We start from the raw sequence: 15,222 nt of genomic DNA, 5'->3' as shown, positions 1-15,222 counted from the left end.
ATCTTGTTAGCCTTTTTTATAGCTTCCCCACATTGTCTAGATGAAGACATTTCTGAGTCAACAAAAACTCCTAGGTCTTTTTCATAGATTCCTTCTCCAATTTCAATATCTCCCATATGATATTTATAATGTACATTTTTATTTACACTTGACCCCGCCAACTGCTTTGTGGGATTTCACACGTCGGCCAAATCTAGATGTGCTGAGAAAGCTGCAGTGATTTGTGGCAAAGTGCCCCACCCCTGTGTGTATTTTGTGTTGTATGTTGTGTGTTAATGTTGGTATATAGTCATTGGTATACAGGATATAAACAGGTCTGGATATAAGTATACAGGATATAAACACGAGTGTTTAAAATATATATTTGTATTTAGGCACAAGGATTGCACAGCACTTAACGTGCTTAACTTAACGTAATAATATGCGAGCACGGAGAATTGCACTTTATTAATTCACGTGCAGTTGTACCGCGACTCCAATTGTATGATTGATTAGCAATCAAGGCTCGGTACAGCTGCATAAAAGCAGCATGTTTTCATTCACTCGGGGTTGTGTGTTCAGTGAGTGGAGAACGGGATTGGAGACGGAGGTAACAATAAGAATAGATAAAGTATCAGCTCACCGTGTTTGTCTGTGTAGTTTGGTTTTTGTTTGTCTCTGTTTTGGATGCCAGTGCCGTGTCCTGTTTTTTTGTACTGTTTTATTTTATAATAATAAACCGCACAGCAGCGAATCCATTTATCATTCCATGTCGCAGTACTGTGTGTTTCTTCTGGTCTGACATCCCCACTACAGCCGTCTTTGTCACATGGTCATACAGAGTAAGCGTGGTTTCAGTGATTTGGTGTCACAATGGTTAAGTCATTCATATTTTGCAATGGTTGTTATATGGCTTTCTGGGATATAAAAAACTGTACTGTACTAAATTATAATTGATAATTGGCCCATTTCCATTGTGAATAAGAAGAACTAATTGTAATTCCATAAAATAATACATTTTATTTGAGATGTTTAAAAAAGAACAATCTTTTATGCCATTATTATTTATAAAAATACTTCTTTAAGTTGTAAGTGTAAAAAGTTGTCAGGATGTTAACAATAAAAAGAGGAAGTATGTTAGTTAAGCAGTTCTAGCAACACGTCTGGAAATGTCATGATATATTTTCTGGAACCCTGCTACTTACTTTAAGCAACCGCAAAAAAAAACAAAAAACAAAAACAAAACAACTTCAATAACAATTATACACCCCCAGTCCATTGCATACACCATCCTCTTAAATAACTTGCAATTTATCATACTGCAGGTTAAGCTCACTAGAGTTAATGTGAACCACTTCCACACTCCACAAAATTTCCAACTACTGTAGATCTCAGAAGTAAATTTAATTTTGACTTCTTCCAAAAATGTTTTCTTTTTTTTTTCATCTTAAGTGCCATACAGATAGTTTTTTTTCTCTAAATCAGGACCTCTGCACCCAGCAAGACAGAACATAGATAGGATAGACTAAACTGTGACTGTTTGTTAACCGCTACAGATCTGTGGAACCACTGGTGAATGCAAACACGATTAATTCTATGGGTTATAGTATTACTATATAATGGGGGGGAGGTCTTATTATATCAGATGATTCTGTGGCTGGCTGAATATATACAGAATATATACAAAATACTTCATTATGTTGTATAATGGGGTGGTGTACTTTATAGGTTAATACTGTAAGCAATGAAGCTAGGTTGATGTGGTATATCTTTGTAGTGTATTAACAACCTCTATAGCTTGTAATACAGAAATAATTTATTGCATAGTTATAATCTGTAAGAGCTTTCATTACTGAAGTAGGCCAGGTCATAATGTAGCTCACGGAGACAGCTTAATCTGTGAACATATTCAATGTTTTTACTGGACAATCACTTTGACTAACTTATACATTTTTTAGCCTAGGTATGGATATAGGCTCCACAATGGAAACAAGTACAGAGTACGTCTACATCTATTCTGAAGATGAGTTTGACTACAACAGTTCATCAGAACATGCTCCATGTATTAAGGACAACATTGGGTCTACCTTCCTCCCAACAGTCTACTCCTTACTGTTTGTGACAGGACTTATAGGGAATGCTCTTGTTTTGTGGGTATTGATCAGAGATGTAAAACTAAGGAGCATGACTGATGTTTCTCTTCTGAATTTGGCAGTTTCCGATTTGTTGTTTGTTTTCTCACTTCCATTCCTGGCATATTATGCAAAAGATCAGTGGCTTTTTGGGGATGTGATGTGTAAAATAATCCTAGGGTGTTACAGTATTGGCTTCTACAGTGGTATCTTTTTTGTAACCCTGATGAGCATAGACAGGTATCTTGCAATAGTCCATGCAGTGTATGCACTAAGAACTAGAACAGTGAAGTATGGCACCATTGCAAGCATTGTGGTTTGGATAACATCTGTCTTGGTTTCATTTCCAGAGATAACATACAATCAAGAGATCACTGACAACATAACCACATGCAGAGCTAATTATCCAGATTCCAATATAAAAACCCTGAAAGCACTTCATATTTTTAAAATGAATGTACTGGGGCTGCTGATCCCATTTGGCATCATGGTTTTCTGTTATTCATGTATCATAAAAAGATTACTGAGTTGCAGATCCGTCAAAAAGCAAACCATTAAACTTGTTTTTTTAGTAGTCATAGTATTTTTCTTTTTCTGGACTCCATATAATATTGTTTCCTTTTTGGATGCTTTACAGGTCTTTCATGTATTTGATGATTGTGAAACAAATAAGAGACTTGACTTAAGCCTTCAAGTCACAGAGTCAATAGCCTATGTCCACAGTTGTTTGAACCCATTGATCTATGTGTTTGCTGGAGAAAAGTTTAAGAAGCACCTCTCCAGACTGCTACTCAGATTTATAAACTGTAAGACATTAAGAGATTTGCAACCGACCACTAGTTCAGTGTACTCAAGATCAACCAGCATAATTGAACATTCCTCTGCCATATACAATTGAATTATCCTTGTATAGTATATTTCCCCCAATATCTTTGATGGAATCATAAGAATGTAACTGATTTTAGTTAAAATTTAATTAAAGTAATTTAAAATGCTTCAGTGCATGAAATATAGTTTATTACATATGGATATAAAGTTTTCGGTGTAATTTTGTAATTAGAACTAGATGAAAAAGTAATTTTAAATCGGTATCTGAGTACTAAAAAAAAGAACTGTACACTATAGCCTATACTGGAAAAGATACAGCCCCGTTATCCTTGACCCTCCAAGTCCAAATCTAGATGTCCTGAGAAATCTACACTGGTCATACAATGTAAGAGAGTGGTTTCAAAATGAGTTTCAAGTCTGAGTGGTACTGTAAATACCATCATCTTCAGAATATAATATGTCCCCAATGTATTGTATATTATATACATGACTGCATAGTTTAATTTAACATCCCTTGTACTGTATAACTCAAACCCGTTTTAAAAAGCTCAGAGGGAAAATCAAGTAGAATCAATCATATTTCAAACATTGTTTATAGTATAATCGACATTATCCAGGTATCAATTAAGCATAATCTTGTTCAAGAGTTGTATTTTTTTCTCAAATATAAATGAAGGCTCAACTGTAGACAGCTACAAGAAAAATGTTTGTGTTCATGTAGGTTCTAACTAATGATGTAAATACTGTAATGTTCAGAAAACTGCAATGGCTGTAACTGCACAGTATATACTTACTGTTTTTGGAGATAATAAAAGTGTACTGAACTAACTGCTGATTAAAAATTGACCTGTTTTCATTGTAAATATAAACTCAATGTAATTCCACCTGTTTGTAAGATTTTTTTCATTTTTATACATTGTGGTAAATATGTGTTGTGTTTTTTATGTCTCAGCAAAGCTGTATTTGTATTGTAGGAAAAAAAAAAAACACACTTTTGCAGTAATATCAGTGTATAAAAAAGATTATTTCATTTTCTGGCCTAACAATAAAGCTGATTTGGCATTTCACAATTTCCGTTGAACCACTATTCACAAACCACACAAATACACTGCTTACTGTTGCTAAACAGTACTGATATGTCAAGTAATAAACTTGATATACTGAGGTAGTTCAATTTAAATCAGAAGGTTAAAGGGTTGCCTAACACAAAAATGTTGGGTGTTTGATGTTTAAGAAACTATTACTATGTGACTGAAATTACTTCTTACATTACCAAACAATAAGATGAGGACAACCCTCCCGTTTACATTAAAATACCCCAACTGAATAACTGCCCGATATAGTTGTTGAAACAGTGGGTGTTTCCATTTCTGTCTCCAAAAATGATTCACTTCAACCAGGGCCTAAGACATCTTAAGGTCATTTTTATATTTATTCCTGCACTTAACCCAATCTGTAGTATCTTGTATTTCACTTGCACTCGTATCTAACCCTGATGTAACTATCAACACTGTTATCTGCTCTTGCACTTCCCCTATATCAAATCGTACTGTGTTTTGTATTTGCTCTTATTAGGGCTGAAGTCATTGTATTTTGCATCTTGCACTTAATTGTACTCTAGTTCTTTATGTATTTTTTGTATACAACTGTAAGTCACCCTGGTTAATTTTGTCTGCTAAGACATAAATAAATAAATAAATAAATAAATAATACTACTATTATGGCTTCTGGTAGACTTTTGATATATTTTATTACATGATTTCACTGTGTAACAAAAAAAAAAAACATTTTTTGTTTCTGGGTAGTAAGTGTTATTTCCTAATTGCTTATGCCTCAAAAGTATAGAAAATGGCTATTATTCCCCACAAACTTTGCTTTTGTGACCAGGACAGTGATATTTCAAAATATCACTATTTCCAATGGGAAAATGGGAAAATGTGTGTGTTTTCGTTCTCATAAAGTCAGAAAAAACAATATATGAATCCAAATTAACATGTATTTATACTAAACTAATACAAAGATGACTACAAAAGATTTAGAAGTGAGTAGTTTTTCGAGATTTACGATTATACTGTATTTACTGTATTACTTTAGTATAAATACATGTTAATTTGGATTCATATATTGTTTTTTTCTGACTTTATGTGAACGAAAAGACATACATTTGCCCATTTTCCCATTGAAAATACTGATATTTTGAAATATCACTGTCCTGGTCACAAAAGCAAAGTTTGTGGGGAATAATAGCCATTTTCTGTACTTTTGAGGCATAAGCAATTAGGAAATAACACTTACTACCCAGAAACAAAAATTGTGTTACATAGTGTTTTCATTACATGAGAGTAGTGTTAAAACTTCATGCTGACTTGAACTCGGCTCACCAAGATAAGCACCAAGTAAGACGTAGCTTTACAGTAAACTAATGTGATCCGTCTGCATCTCCATCCGTTTGTGTTTTTTTCCATCTGATGATGTACATAAGAACATAAGAAAGTTTACAAACGAGAGGAGGCCATTCGGCCCATCTTGCTCTTTTGGTTGTTAGTAGCTTATTGATCCCAAAATCTCATCAAGCAGCTTCTTGAAGGATCCCAGGGTGTCAGCTTCAACAACATTACTGGGGAGTTGATTCCAGACCCTCACAATTCTCTGTGTAAAAAAGTGTCTCCTATTTTCTGTTCTGAATGCCCCTTTTTCTAAACTCCATTTGTGACCCCTGGTCCTTGTTTCTTTTTTCAGGCTGAAAAAGTCCCTTGGGTCGACACTGTCAATACCTTTTAGAATTTTGAATGCTTGAATTAGGTCGCCACGTAGTCTTCTTTGTTCAAGACTGAACAGATTCAATTATTTTAGCCTGTCTGCATATGACATGCCTTTTAAGCCCGGAATAATTCTGGTCGCTCTTCTTTGCACTCTTTCTAGAGCAGCAATATCTTTTTTATAGCGAGGTGACCAGAACTGAACACAATATTCAAGATGAGGTCTTACTAGTGCATTGTACAGTTTTAACATTACTTCCCTTGATTTAAATTCAACACTTTTCACAATGTATCTGAGCATCTTGTTAGCCTTTTTTATAGCTTCCCCACATTGTCTAGATGAAGACATTTCTGAGTCAACAAAAACTCCAAGGTCGTTTTCATAGATTCCTTCTCCAATTTCAATATCTCCCATATGATATTTATAATGTACATTTTTATTTCCTGCGTGCAGTACCTTACACTTTTCTCTATTAAATGTCATTTGCCATGTGTCTGCCCAGTTCTGAATCTTGTCTAGATCATTTTGAATGACCTTTGCTGCTGCAACAGTGTTTGCCACTCCTCCTACTTTTGTGTCGTCTGCAAATTTAACAAGTTTGCTTACTATACCAGAATCTAAATCATTAATGTAGATTAGGAATAGCAGAGGACCTAATACTGATCCCTGTGGTACACCGCTGGTTACCACACTCCATTCTGAGGTTTTTCCTCTAATCAGTACTTTCTGTTTTCTACATGTTAACCACTCCCTAATCCATGTACATGTGTTTCCTTGAATCCCAACTGCGTTCAGTTTGAGAATTAATCTTTTGTGCGGGACTTTGTCAAAAGCTTTCTGGAAATCTAAATAAACCATGTCATATGCTTTGCAATTATCCATTATCGATGTTGCATCCTCAAAAAAATCAAGCAAGTTAGTTAGGCACGATCTCCCTTTCCTAAAACCATGTTGACTGTCTCCCAGGACCCTGTTACCATATAGGTAATTTTCCATTTTGGATCTTATTATAGTTTCCATAAGTTTGCATATAATAGAAGTCAGGCTTACTGGTCTGTAGTTACCTGGTTCAGTTTTGTTTCCCTTTTTGTGGATCGGTATTACGTTTGCAGTTTTCCAGTCTGTCGGTACCACCCCTGTGTCAAGAGACTGCTGCATGATCTTGGTTAGCGGTTTGTAAATTACTTCTTTCATTTCTTTGAGTACTACTGGGAGGATCTCATCCAGCCCAGGGGATTTGTTTATTTTAAGAGCTCCTAGTCCCTTTAACACTTCTGCCTCAGTTATGCTAAAGTTATTTAAAACTGGATAGGAACTGGATGACATGTGGGGCATGTTGTCAGTATCTTCCTTTGTAAAAACTTGTGAAAAGTAATCATTTAACATATTTGCTATTTTTTTTTCTTCCTCTACGATTTTGCCATTTGTATCTCTTAAACATTTAATCTCCTCTTTGAATGTTCTCTTGCTGTTGTAATATTGGAAAAACATTTTGGAATTGGTTTTAGCTCCCTTAGCAATGTTTATTTCTATTTCTCTCTTGGCCTTTCTAACTTCCTTTTTGACTTGCGTTTGCAGTTCTGTGTACTCTTTCTGCGTACTTTCTTTTTGGTCCTTTTTTAATGCTCTGTAAAGTGCCTTTTTTCGCTGAATATTTTTTTTAATTGATCTATTAAACCATTTTGGCAATTTAGTTTTACATTTAGATTTGTCTACTTTAGGGATATAATTGTTTTGCGCCTCTAGTACTACATTTTTGAAGAACAACCATCCTTCTTCTGTGGGTGTTTTCTCTATTTTACTCCAATCTACTTCTGTTAGTCTCTGTTTCATACCTTCATAGTTTGCTTTTCTAAAATTGTAAACCTTAGCTTTAGTCTTTACTTTTGGGGATTTAAAAAACACTTCAAATGAGACCATGTTGTGGTCTGAGTTTGCCAGTGGTTCTCTGACCTCTGTTTTAGTTATTCTATCTTCGTTATTTGAAAAGACTAAATCAAGGCATGCCTCCCCTCTAGTGGGTGCCTTGACAAATTGTGTTAGGAAGCAGTCATTTGTCATTTCCACCATTTCTATTTCATCCTTCGCGCTACCCACCGGGTTTTCCCATTTTATATGGGGGAAGTTGAAATCCCCCATTAGTATGGCTTCTCCTTTGCTACACACATTTCTAATGTCATTGTATAACAGATTATTTTGCTCACCGTCTGAATCTGGCGGTCTATAGCATGCTCCTATTATTATGCCTTTTGAATTTTTGTCTGTTATTCTGACCCATATTGATTCGGTTTTATTTTCTTTGTCCAGGTTTAACACCTGGGCTTCAAGACTGTTTCTTATGTATAGCGCTACCCCTCCTCCTCTTCTGTCCTGCCTGTCTTTCCTATACAGTGTATACCCACAAATATTATATTCGTCCCCATCACTCTCAGATAACCACGTTTCTGTAACACCTATCACATCATAGTTACCTGTTAGTGCAGTAGCTTCAAGTTCTAGAATTTTGTTTCTGATACTTCTAGCATTTAGATAAATACATTTAATGGTTGTCTTACCTGAGTTGTTGTTCTTGTTTTGATGCGGTCTCCCTTCTGTTTTTTTGTTGATTTCTCCCCCCTTCCTTTCTAGTTTAAATGCTTCCGAACCTGCTCGAGGATCTTTTCTCCGAGTAGACTAGTTCCCTTGTTATTTAAATGCAGTCCATCCCGTCTATACAGATAGTCCTCGTTGTAGAATGTGGTCCAATGATCAAGATAGGTGAAGCCTTCCCGTGTGCACCACGTCTTCAGCCATGCGTTTTGATTAATTATTTCCAGCTGTCCATATGGTCCTTTGCAAGGTGCGGGTAGTATACCAGAAAATACCACAGTTTTGGTTTTCTCTTTTAATTTCCTTCCTAGCTCTCTGAATTTGTTTTGCAGGGATTTTGGTCTGTCTCTTCCAATGTTGTTTGTACCGATGTGGACGACTACTACCGGGTCGTCTCCTGTTCGTTCTAGGAGCCTGTCCACGTTTTCAGTGATGTGCTTGACCGAGGCTCCCGGAAGGCAGCACACTGTTGTAGTAAGGGGGTCCAAACTGCAAATTGAACTTGCTGTGTTTCTCAATATGGAGTCCCCAACAATCATGACCTCCCTTCTTTTTGCTGTCTGGTCACCACTGTCAATAGGGTCCTGGATGTTGTTCCTTTCATTCTCTTGTTGTTGGTTCTGCTCATCAAAATTCTGAAGTGACTCAAATCTGTTGGTTGTTTTGATTTCTGGTGGTTGTGTTTGACGAAGTTTCTTTTTTTCCCTGCTTCTGCCTACCTGAACCCAGCTGTTCTGACCTTCTATCTCCCTGGTGGCTTTCAGTCTGTTAGGGGTGATGCAGACTTCCATGAATTGTGGGTGTGCCAGTTCCTCAAGATCCTGTTGCTGTCTCACTTCTTCCAGCTCCATTTCTAGCATACTTACTAGTTTATGCAAATCCTGGATCGTGCGGCACTTTACGCACACTTGGTTTAGCTCCGCTGGGTTTTCTCGGATTTCCCACATCAAGCAGGTGTCACAGATTACTGGCTTGAAGACCATGTTGAGGGTTTTTTTTTTTTTTTTTTTTTTAAGTTTAGTTTCTTCTGCAGCCGTCAACCTGCTTTCAAACTGCTTCGAAACTGCTCTGTACTTTTCCACGCCTGTACTTCTCCCACTCGCTGTCGCTGGGAAGACTGCCTCATTTAACTGCGTTGTTCTGCTGTGCTGTTGGCTCCTCCCCTCGCCCGTGTCTCAGAACGGCGCTGAATTTGAATCAGCTGCTCCGAGTTTCAGCTTGTTTGTTATCAGAAAAACACACGCGGCTGTTTGACTTTGAGCTGCTGCTGTGTTTCCCCAATGTCTTCTGTTTTCTGATTAAAGCAATTCAAGATGCAATTTCTCCTTTCTGCTTCGAAACTGCTCTGTACTTTTCCACGCCTGTACTTCTCCCACTCGCTGTCGCTTCCACTCGCTGTCGCTGGGAAGACTGCCTCGTTTAACTGTTGATGGCTGAAGTGTAATGCTAGCTCCAGGGATCAGCTTATTTTGCCTCCCCAGCGCATAAGCACACACAACGGCTGCGATGCTGGCTGCAGGGATCAACCACAGTTAGGTCTCCCCAGCGCATCAGCATGACAACCGTCTAGATTGAGGTAAGTGTGGTACATCTCTGGGGTCTTCAAATGGGCACCTTCCGTCCTTGGTGTTTCGTCGACTAGCCCACGACACCTCAAAAGGGTTCAACAGTGATTCTGGTGTCCCAGCATCACCCCCCTCCATCCCCCCACTCAGCTCAGCTCAGCTTACTTACCCGTACATCAGCATTGCTTTCTTTCTATTGTGCTTGAGATCCCCAGCCAGAATTTTTCCGTCTCAACTACAGCCAGTCGCTGCTCCTTTCTGTTGCTTCAGATAAGCTCTTCACAGTGCGACACAACTCTTGGCCTCTGAACCAGAATCTCTGAGAAACCGGGTTGTAGAGTGTGCCTCGACAACCCACCTCCACTGGGTAAACCCGGACTGTTCATCCTCACTGTTCTGCTTCAGCAGCTAGTTGAGCAACCAAAGTTTCTTCCTCTCGTACGCCTCATCCACAGCATCCTCCCATGGCACTGTTAACTTTACCAGGTGAACAAGGTGGTCTGGATCAGCACGCAAGACAATGTCTGGTCGAAGGTTAGTGGTGGCAATCTTGGGTGGAAAAATAATCCGTTGGCCAACATCTGCCAGCATTTTCCAGTCTCTAGGAGCTTCCAGTTGTGCTGGGCCAGGCTTGGTTTTAACACCTTTTCTTGGTGGTTGCTCTCCTGGATGGAGGAATATTGTCTTGTTTGTAATGCTTTGATGGAACTGGTGGCAACTTATTGGTCAGGTTACTTGTCTTCCAATGCTAAGGCCAAACATCGCAGCACCTGGTCATGGCGCCAAGTAAACCGTCCTTGGCTAAGACCCACCTTACATCCTGTCAAAATGTGCCTTAATGTTGCAGGTGATGAACACAAAGGACATGAGGGATCCTCACCCACCCAGAAATTTAGGTTCTGCAGAGATGGGAGAACATCATATGTTGATCTGATAAGGAAACTGATCCTGCTCTGTTCCATTGTCTTGCCAGCCAATCTTGCATTGTTCCACACTTTCCCACCTGATCCATTCTCCCTGCTGGGCCTGGGAAACGGCTACACACCTCCTCCTTTTGCACCTCGTTGACTACCAGATTCCTCTGTTGAGCTGGGGATGCCTTGTGCCATGTAGGAGGAGCTGAACTGAGACAAGACTCCCTCTTCCATGCTGAACTTGCCCCATAATATCAAAGATTTGAAGGGCCGCCTTAGCATCTTCCACAGTTTTCTTTGCCGTCCACTTTCTTCTAGTTTTCAACACATTTGTCGCGTGAAACTACTAATGTCATTTCCAGGCGGACCTTCGCGCACTTAAACTCCTCGGTTAGAGCAGACTGGTAGCTGAAGTATTCCTTTACCATAAAGTCCCATTCTGCTGAGGCAGCGTGGAACTCCCAACCATTTCCCGACGTATGAACTGATTAAAGCTTTGAGCTTCTCACAGTCTGTGGCCACAGCAGTCTTGGCAGTAGACCAAACTGAAAGCACCAGAGTTTCAGTTTGCCCGGTAAAGCGCTGCTGTCTATGCTCTTCAACCCTTCCACTGCTTGTTGTCTAACTTCTCCCACACAAACTGTCCTTTAGATCCTGGTCGTACCATCTCCCAAGACTTTTTCTCGGTCACTGCTGGCATTGCCTCACCATTAACATAGAACCTTTTATGTAATACTTTACTTTTAATTATATACTCCTTGATTTTGTGGACTTGAAATGCATTCATGCCCATTCAATGTTATTGGTTAATTTGCCCAATAACCGATTAGTGCAGGCTACTGTTGTAGTCATGTCATCCATGTATGCTCTAATTGGTGGAAGTTGCATACCAGAAGTCAAGCGCTCTCCTCCCACTACCCATTGTGATGCCCTAATCATTACTTCCATTGCCTTGGTAAAAGCTAGTGCAGAAATGGTACATCCTGTCATTATTCCAACTTCTAGGCATTGCCATGTAGTGCTAAATTCTGAAGTTGAAAAACTAAATTGCAAATCTCCAAAGTAGGCTTTCACTAAATGTGTTATTGTCATCGGTATGCTGAAAAAATCAAACGCTGCCCAAAGAAGTTCATGTGGCACTGAACCATATGCCAATCCCAGGAATGTCACATGGAGCTCCTTCCTCTCCTTGTTAGCTGAGAATTTGTTGCCAGATTACGCTGATGTGTTCTAAGCATCCTGGGAAACCTAGAATGTCCTCTTTTTGTACTGAAGTGTCAATGAAGCAGTTCTTTAATAGGCAGGTTGACAATCTCGGACATAATGCTAATGAAATAATGCAAAAGTTTTGGCCATAGATACAGAATGCATTGCTGAGGTAAAATGATCTAGAAAGTGACATAACTACTAAGACCTCCTGAGAGCACAGAAAGTGTAAACTTTTAAATGTTTGATAAAACGTGTTTATTTAATAATATCTATTTGGGTCTACTTCTTTCAGCACATCAAAAAAAAAAAAAAAAAAAAAAGTTAACACAAATATAAAAAAAAAAAAAAAAAAAATCTATAAAAGGGACCTAAATGACCATCCTCTTCTGTAAAATGAATTTCCAAGATAAATAAATCAGTAACAATGAATAATTTAGGTTTTGTTTTTACATTTCCTCCTACAGAGGAACTGCTACTTTTTCCATGTGTTGATGAATAATGATCTCTGACTTTTTTACATTTTATTTACGGTCAAAAATTTTAAAAAAAAAGAAAGTAAACATTTGAATTGAAATGTGTTTTTTTTTTACTCTCACATAAAACTAGTAATAATTACAATACACATTCATTTGATGCATTGTTGTGTGTGCAGGTAAATGGAATCTTACTGATTGTCTGGCTTCTTGCTCGCTCAGAAGCCTTTTCTTTCACTGAAAAAGTTAAAGTAATATATATATATATATATATATATATATAGATATATATATATATTATAATTTTTTATATTATTTTTACAAAAAATCAACATGTACATAACATTAGTAGCTGGCACATATTAAAATTCCCTGAATGGTTGTCATATACATTATCATACACATGCAGAAACAGAGTGAGAATTCTAACATTTAGAAATGGGCTTTAAGCTGGTTCACCTGTTTTTTCAAGTGGTGCTTTTGGGGGTACATTTTAGGGAACATTAGATATATCTAAAGTATTTAATTGAGCAAATATTTAAAGGTGATGTTCTATAATTTCTTTCATTTTTCCACAGTGGAAAAATCCAGAAAGACAGAAACACAATGCTACAATAAGAACTGCATACACTTTTAAGGGTCTGTTTTCAAAGTCTGGGAAGTGGACTTTGAGTACATGTACTAATTTATTTTATCAGTTAAAGTATGCACAGAATGCAATTTTGAGAGTACAATAATTTCCAGGTCTTTGTTAACAGAGATTAAACTTAAATTGGCATGCTGAGTGGCTGATTTCTGTATTTGCCACCCAGAGTATAATTTTCCAATCCCATTAAGCACTTCAGAACATGAGATAATGGACACATCCTTTATCACACATTCCACAAAGTAGAACAAACTCACAAACTGTCTAACATTTTGCTGTGAAATATACATATATGGTTTTAAAACCACTTGTTGCCAGTCAGCAAAACCTAGGGTTTGGGGCTCTGCAGCTAAAAGAGTTGCATCTGTGCATCATGTTTCTCAGAACTAGAGGCAAACAGGGGAAAACAGAAGCAATTAAAAGATAATGACGTGCAAATCTGTCAGAGGATATGAAGCCCATAATCACATGCGCATTTTCTATTACTGGCATCCCATTGTTCAATTGGAATGAAGCCAGGTGTCCTTAACAAACAACTCTTTCTGTAGTGTGGAGTGTGCCACTGTAGCATTCAAGAGAGGTGTATCCACAAACTCCACAGTGCAGGGCCCTGAGTCACAGGGAGAGCTCTCCAGTTCCAGCACTGTGAGGTTGTTGGGTGCCGTTGTACTCAGGATGTGAGCTGGGACGTACAAGGTCACTTGAGGGCCTCTGGCCGGCCAGTACCGACCGACATTAAACCCATTGATCCAAACTTGACCCTGTAAAGAAAAACAACTGATAAAGCTGCAGTACACTGATTAATAGCTTCAAATATAATTTAACATTTCAACTGTCTTCTTTACTTTTTATGTTTTCCATTTATTTTCTGTGACTGAATGACTGAAGCATATGCACTTAATCACCTTATTAGTGAGACAGTTGATTGGACACTGGATGTGGAGTGATTTCAGTTGTTGAATTGCAAGCTTCAATAAAAGCAATAAAGAAAATAACAGAAAAACAAAACAATATGCTTTTTTGTTTTGTTTTGTTTTTTTTGTTTTTTTTTAATTTATTTTAGCACAGCAGGGTTGGGGTTAAAAGTCCTCCCTGCCAAACAATTATTTTCAGATATACACTGCTTTCACAATATATATTATTGTGGCAAAGTGGTGAGTAGATACAGGTGAGTGCAGTGCAGGGACTCCTTTTAGGTTGTTTTTCTAACCATTTACAAAGGAACAAATTACTTTGGTACGCCCCTATTTTAAACCCTCGCTCATGACCCCTTGGTTAACGAGCACATCCGCTTCTCCAATCCACAGATGCCACGCCGTTTCCCTTTCGGGTAATTGAGTTTGGGTACCATAGCTCAGTCCCTTTTCTAGCAAGCTGACTTCCACCTACCCACAGGAATAAAGTGTCATGCCTTTTAGTCCAGGGTATTCTGCACCCTTTATATAGTACCCTTTCAGGTCGGGAGGGAGATCTAACACCAAGCATCATTCAACCTCTGTCAAAATTTACACACACACACACACACACACCGTATTACTTCAAATTAACGTCGCCCTCGAATTAAAGCCTCACTCAGATATCAGGTTTTTAACAGACGCCGCACTCGAATAAACGCCGCTCCCAATGAAGAAATGTAAAGTTTTTTTTTTTCTACCCCTGCTCAAAAAATAAATAAAGAAACATGCAGCTCTGGCTATGTGCACGTGATGCCCCCGAAGAGACTGCAGCCTCAATCCACCATGTAATACAAACTAATGTACACACACCTTAGTAAGCACATTTTATTTTACAGTACAGACCTGACAAGCAACCCAAGATTAACTACTTCCAGCACAGCAGTCCATGTCCCCCCTCCCTTTTTTTTCTACCCCCAGCAGAGTTCAGTGCCAACACAGCAGGGGATAAAACAAGGGCTGATTACGTCGTCCGCAGCTTGGATGGTGAAAATGTCACTCTAAACACTATCCGAAAGCTGGCCGAAGATATCTCTTAGTAGTTGGTTTAGCTGTTTTGTTTTTTATTCAATTGGAATTTTACTCAGTATTGTATAAGTATATAAAAATAACAAGCTGGTAAATTAGTGAGAAAAAAAAAAATATATATATATCTATCCGAGTAGGATATTTC

The 15,222-nt window shown here is 38.1% G+C and overlaps 2 protein-coding genes across 3 annotated transcripts in view; one reads left to right on the top strand and one right to left on the bottom strand.

Annotated features, from left to right (window-relative positions):
- The first annotated feature begins 1,066 nt into the window (after positions 1-1,066).
- On the top strand, positions 1,067-4,423 carry LOC121314793 (C-C chemokine receptor type 4-like). The gene has a single exon (XM_041248470.1). It carries the CDS (start codon positions 1,945-1,947, stop codon positions 3,007-3,009), a length of 1,065 nt encoding a protein of 354 aa, XP_041104404.1. The 5' UTR covers positions 1,067-1,944; the 3' UTR covers positions 3,010-4,423.
- An 8,373-nt stretch (positions 4,424-12,796) lies between these two features.
- The window catches only part of glb1 (galactosidase, beta 1), a 43,987-nt gene continuing 41,561 nt past the window's right edge, over positions 12,797-15,222 (bottom strand). For both annotated transcript variants that reach the window (XM_041248467.1, XM_041248468.1), the window contains one exon: positions 12,797-13,856. In XM_041248467.1, the coding sequence (XP_041104401.1) occupies positions 13,596-13,856 (261 nt within the window). In that variant the 3' untranslated portion in view covers positions 12,797-13,595. The remainder of the gene's footprint in view (positions 13,857-15,222) is intronic.

The sequence above is a fragment of the Polyodon spathula genome, chromosome 4 (genome assembly GCF_017654505.1).
Source record: "Polyodon spathula isolate WHYD16114869_AA chromosome 4, ASM1765450v1, whole genome shotgun sequence".
Classification (NCBI taxonomy): domain Eukaryota; kingdom Metazoa; phylum Chordata; class Actinopteri; order Acipenseriformes; family Polyodontidae; genus Polyodon; species Polyodon spathula.
Note: the sequence above shows the minus strand (reverse complement) of the source record. Positions and strands in the feature narration are given on the sequence as shown.

Bases quoted from the DNA above. Each gene is read 5' to 3' on its own strand.
- LOC121314793 (XM_041248470.1), top strand. From the start codon at position 1,945: ATGGATATAGGCTCCACAATGGAAACAAGTACAGAGTACGTCTACATC.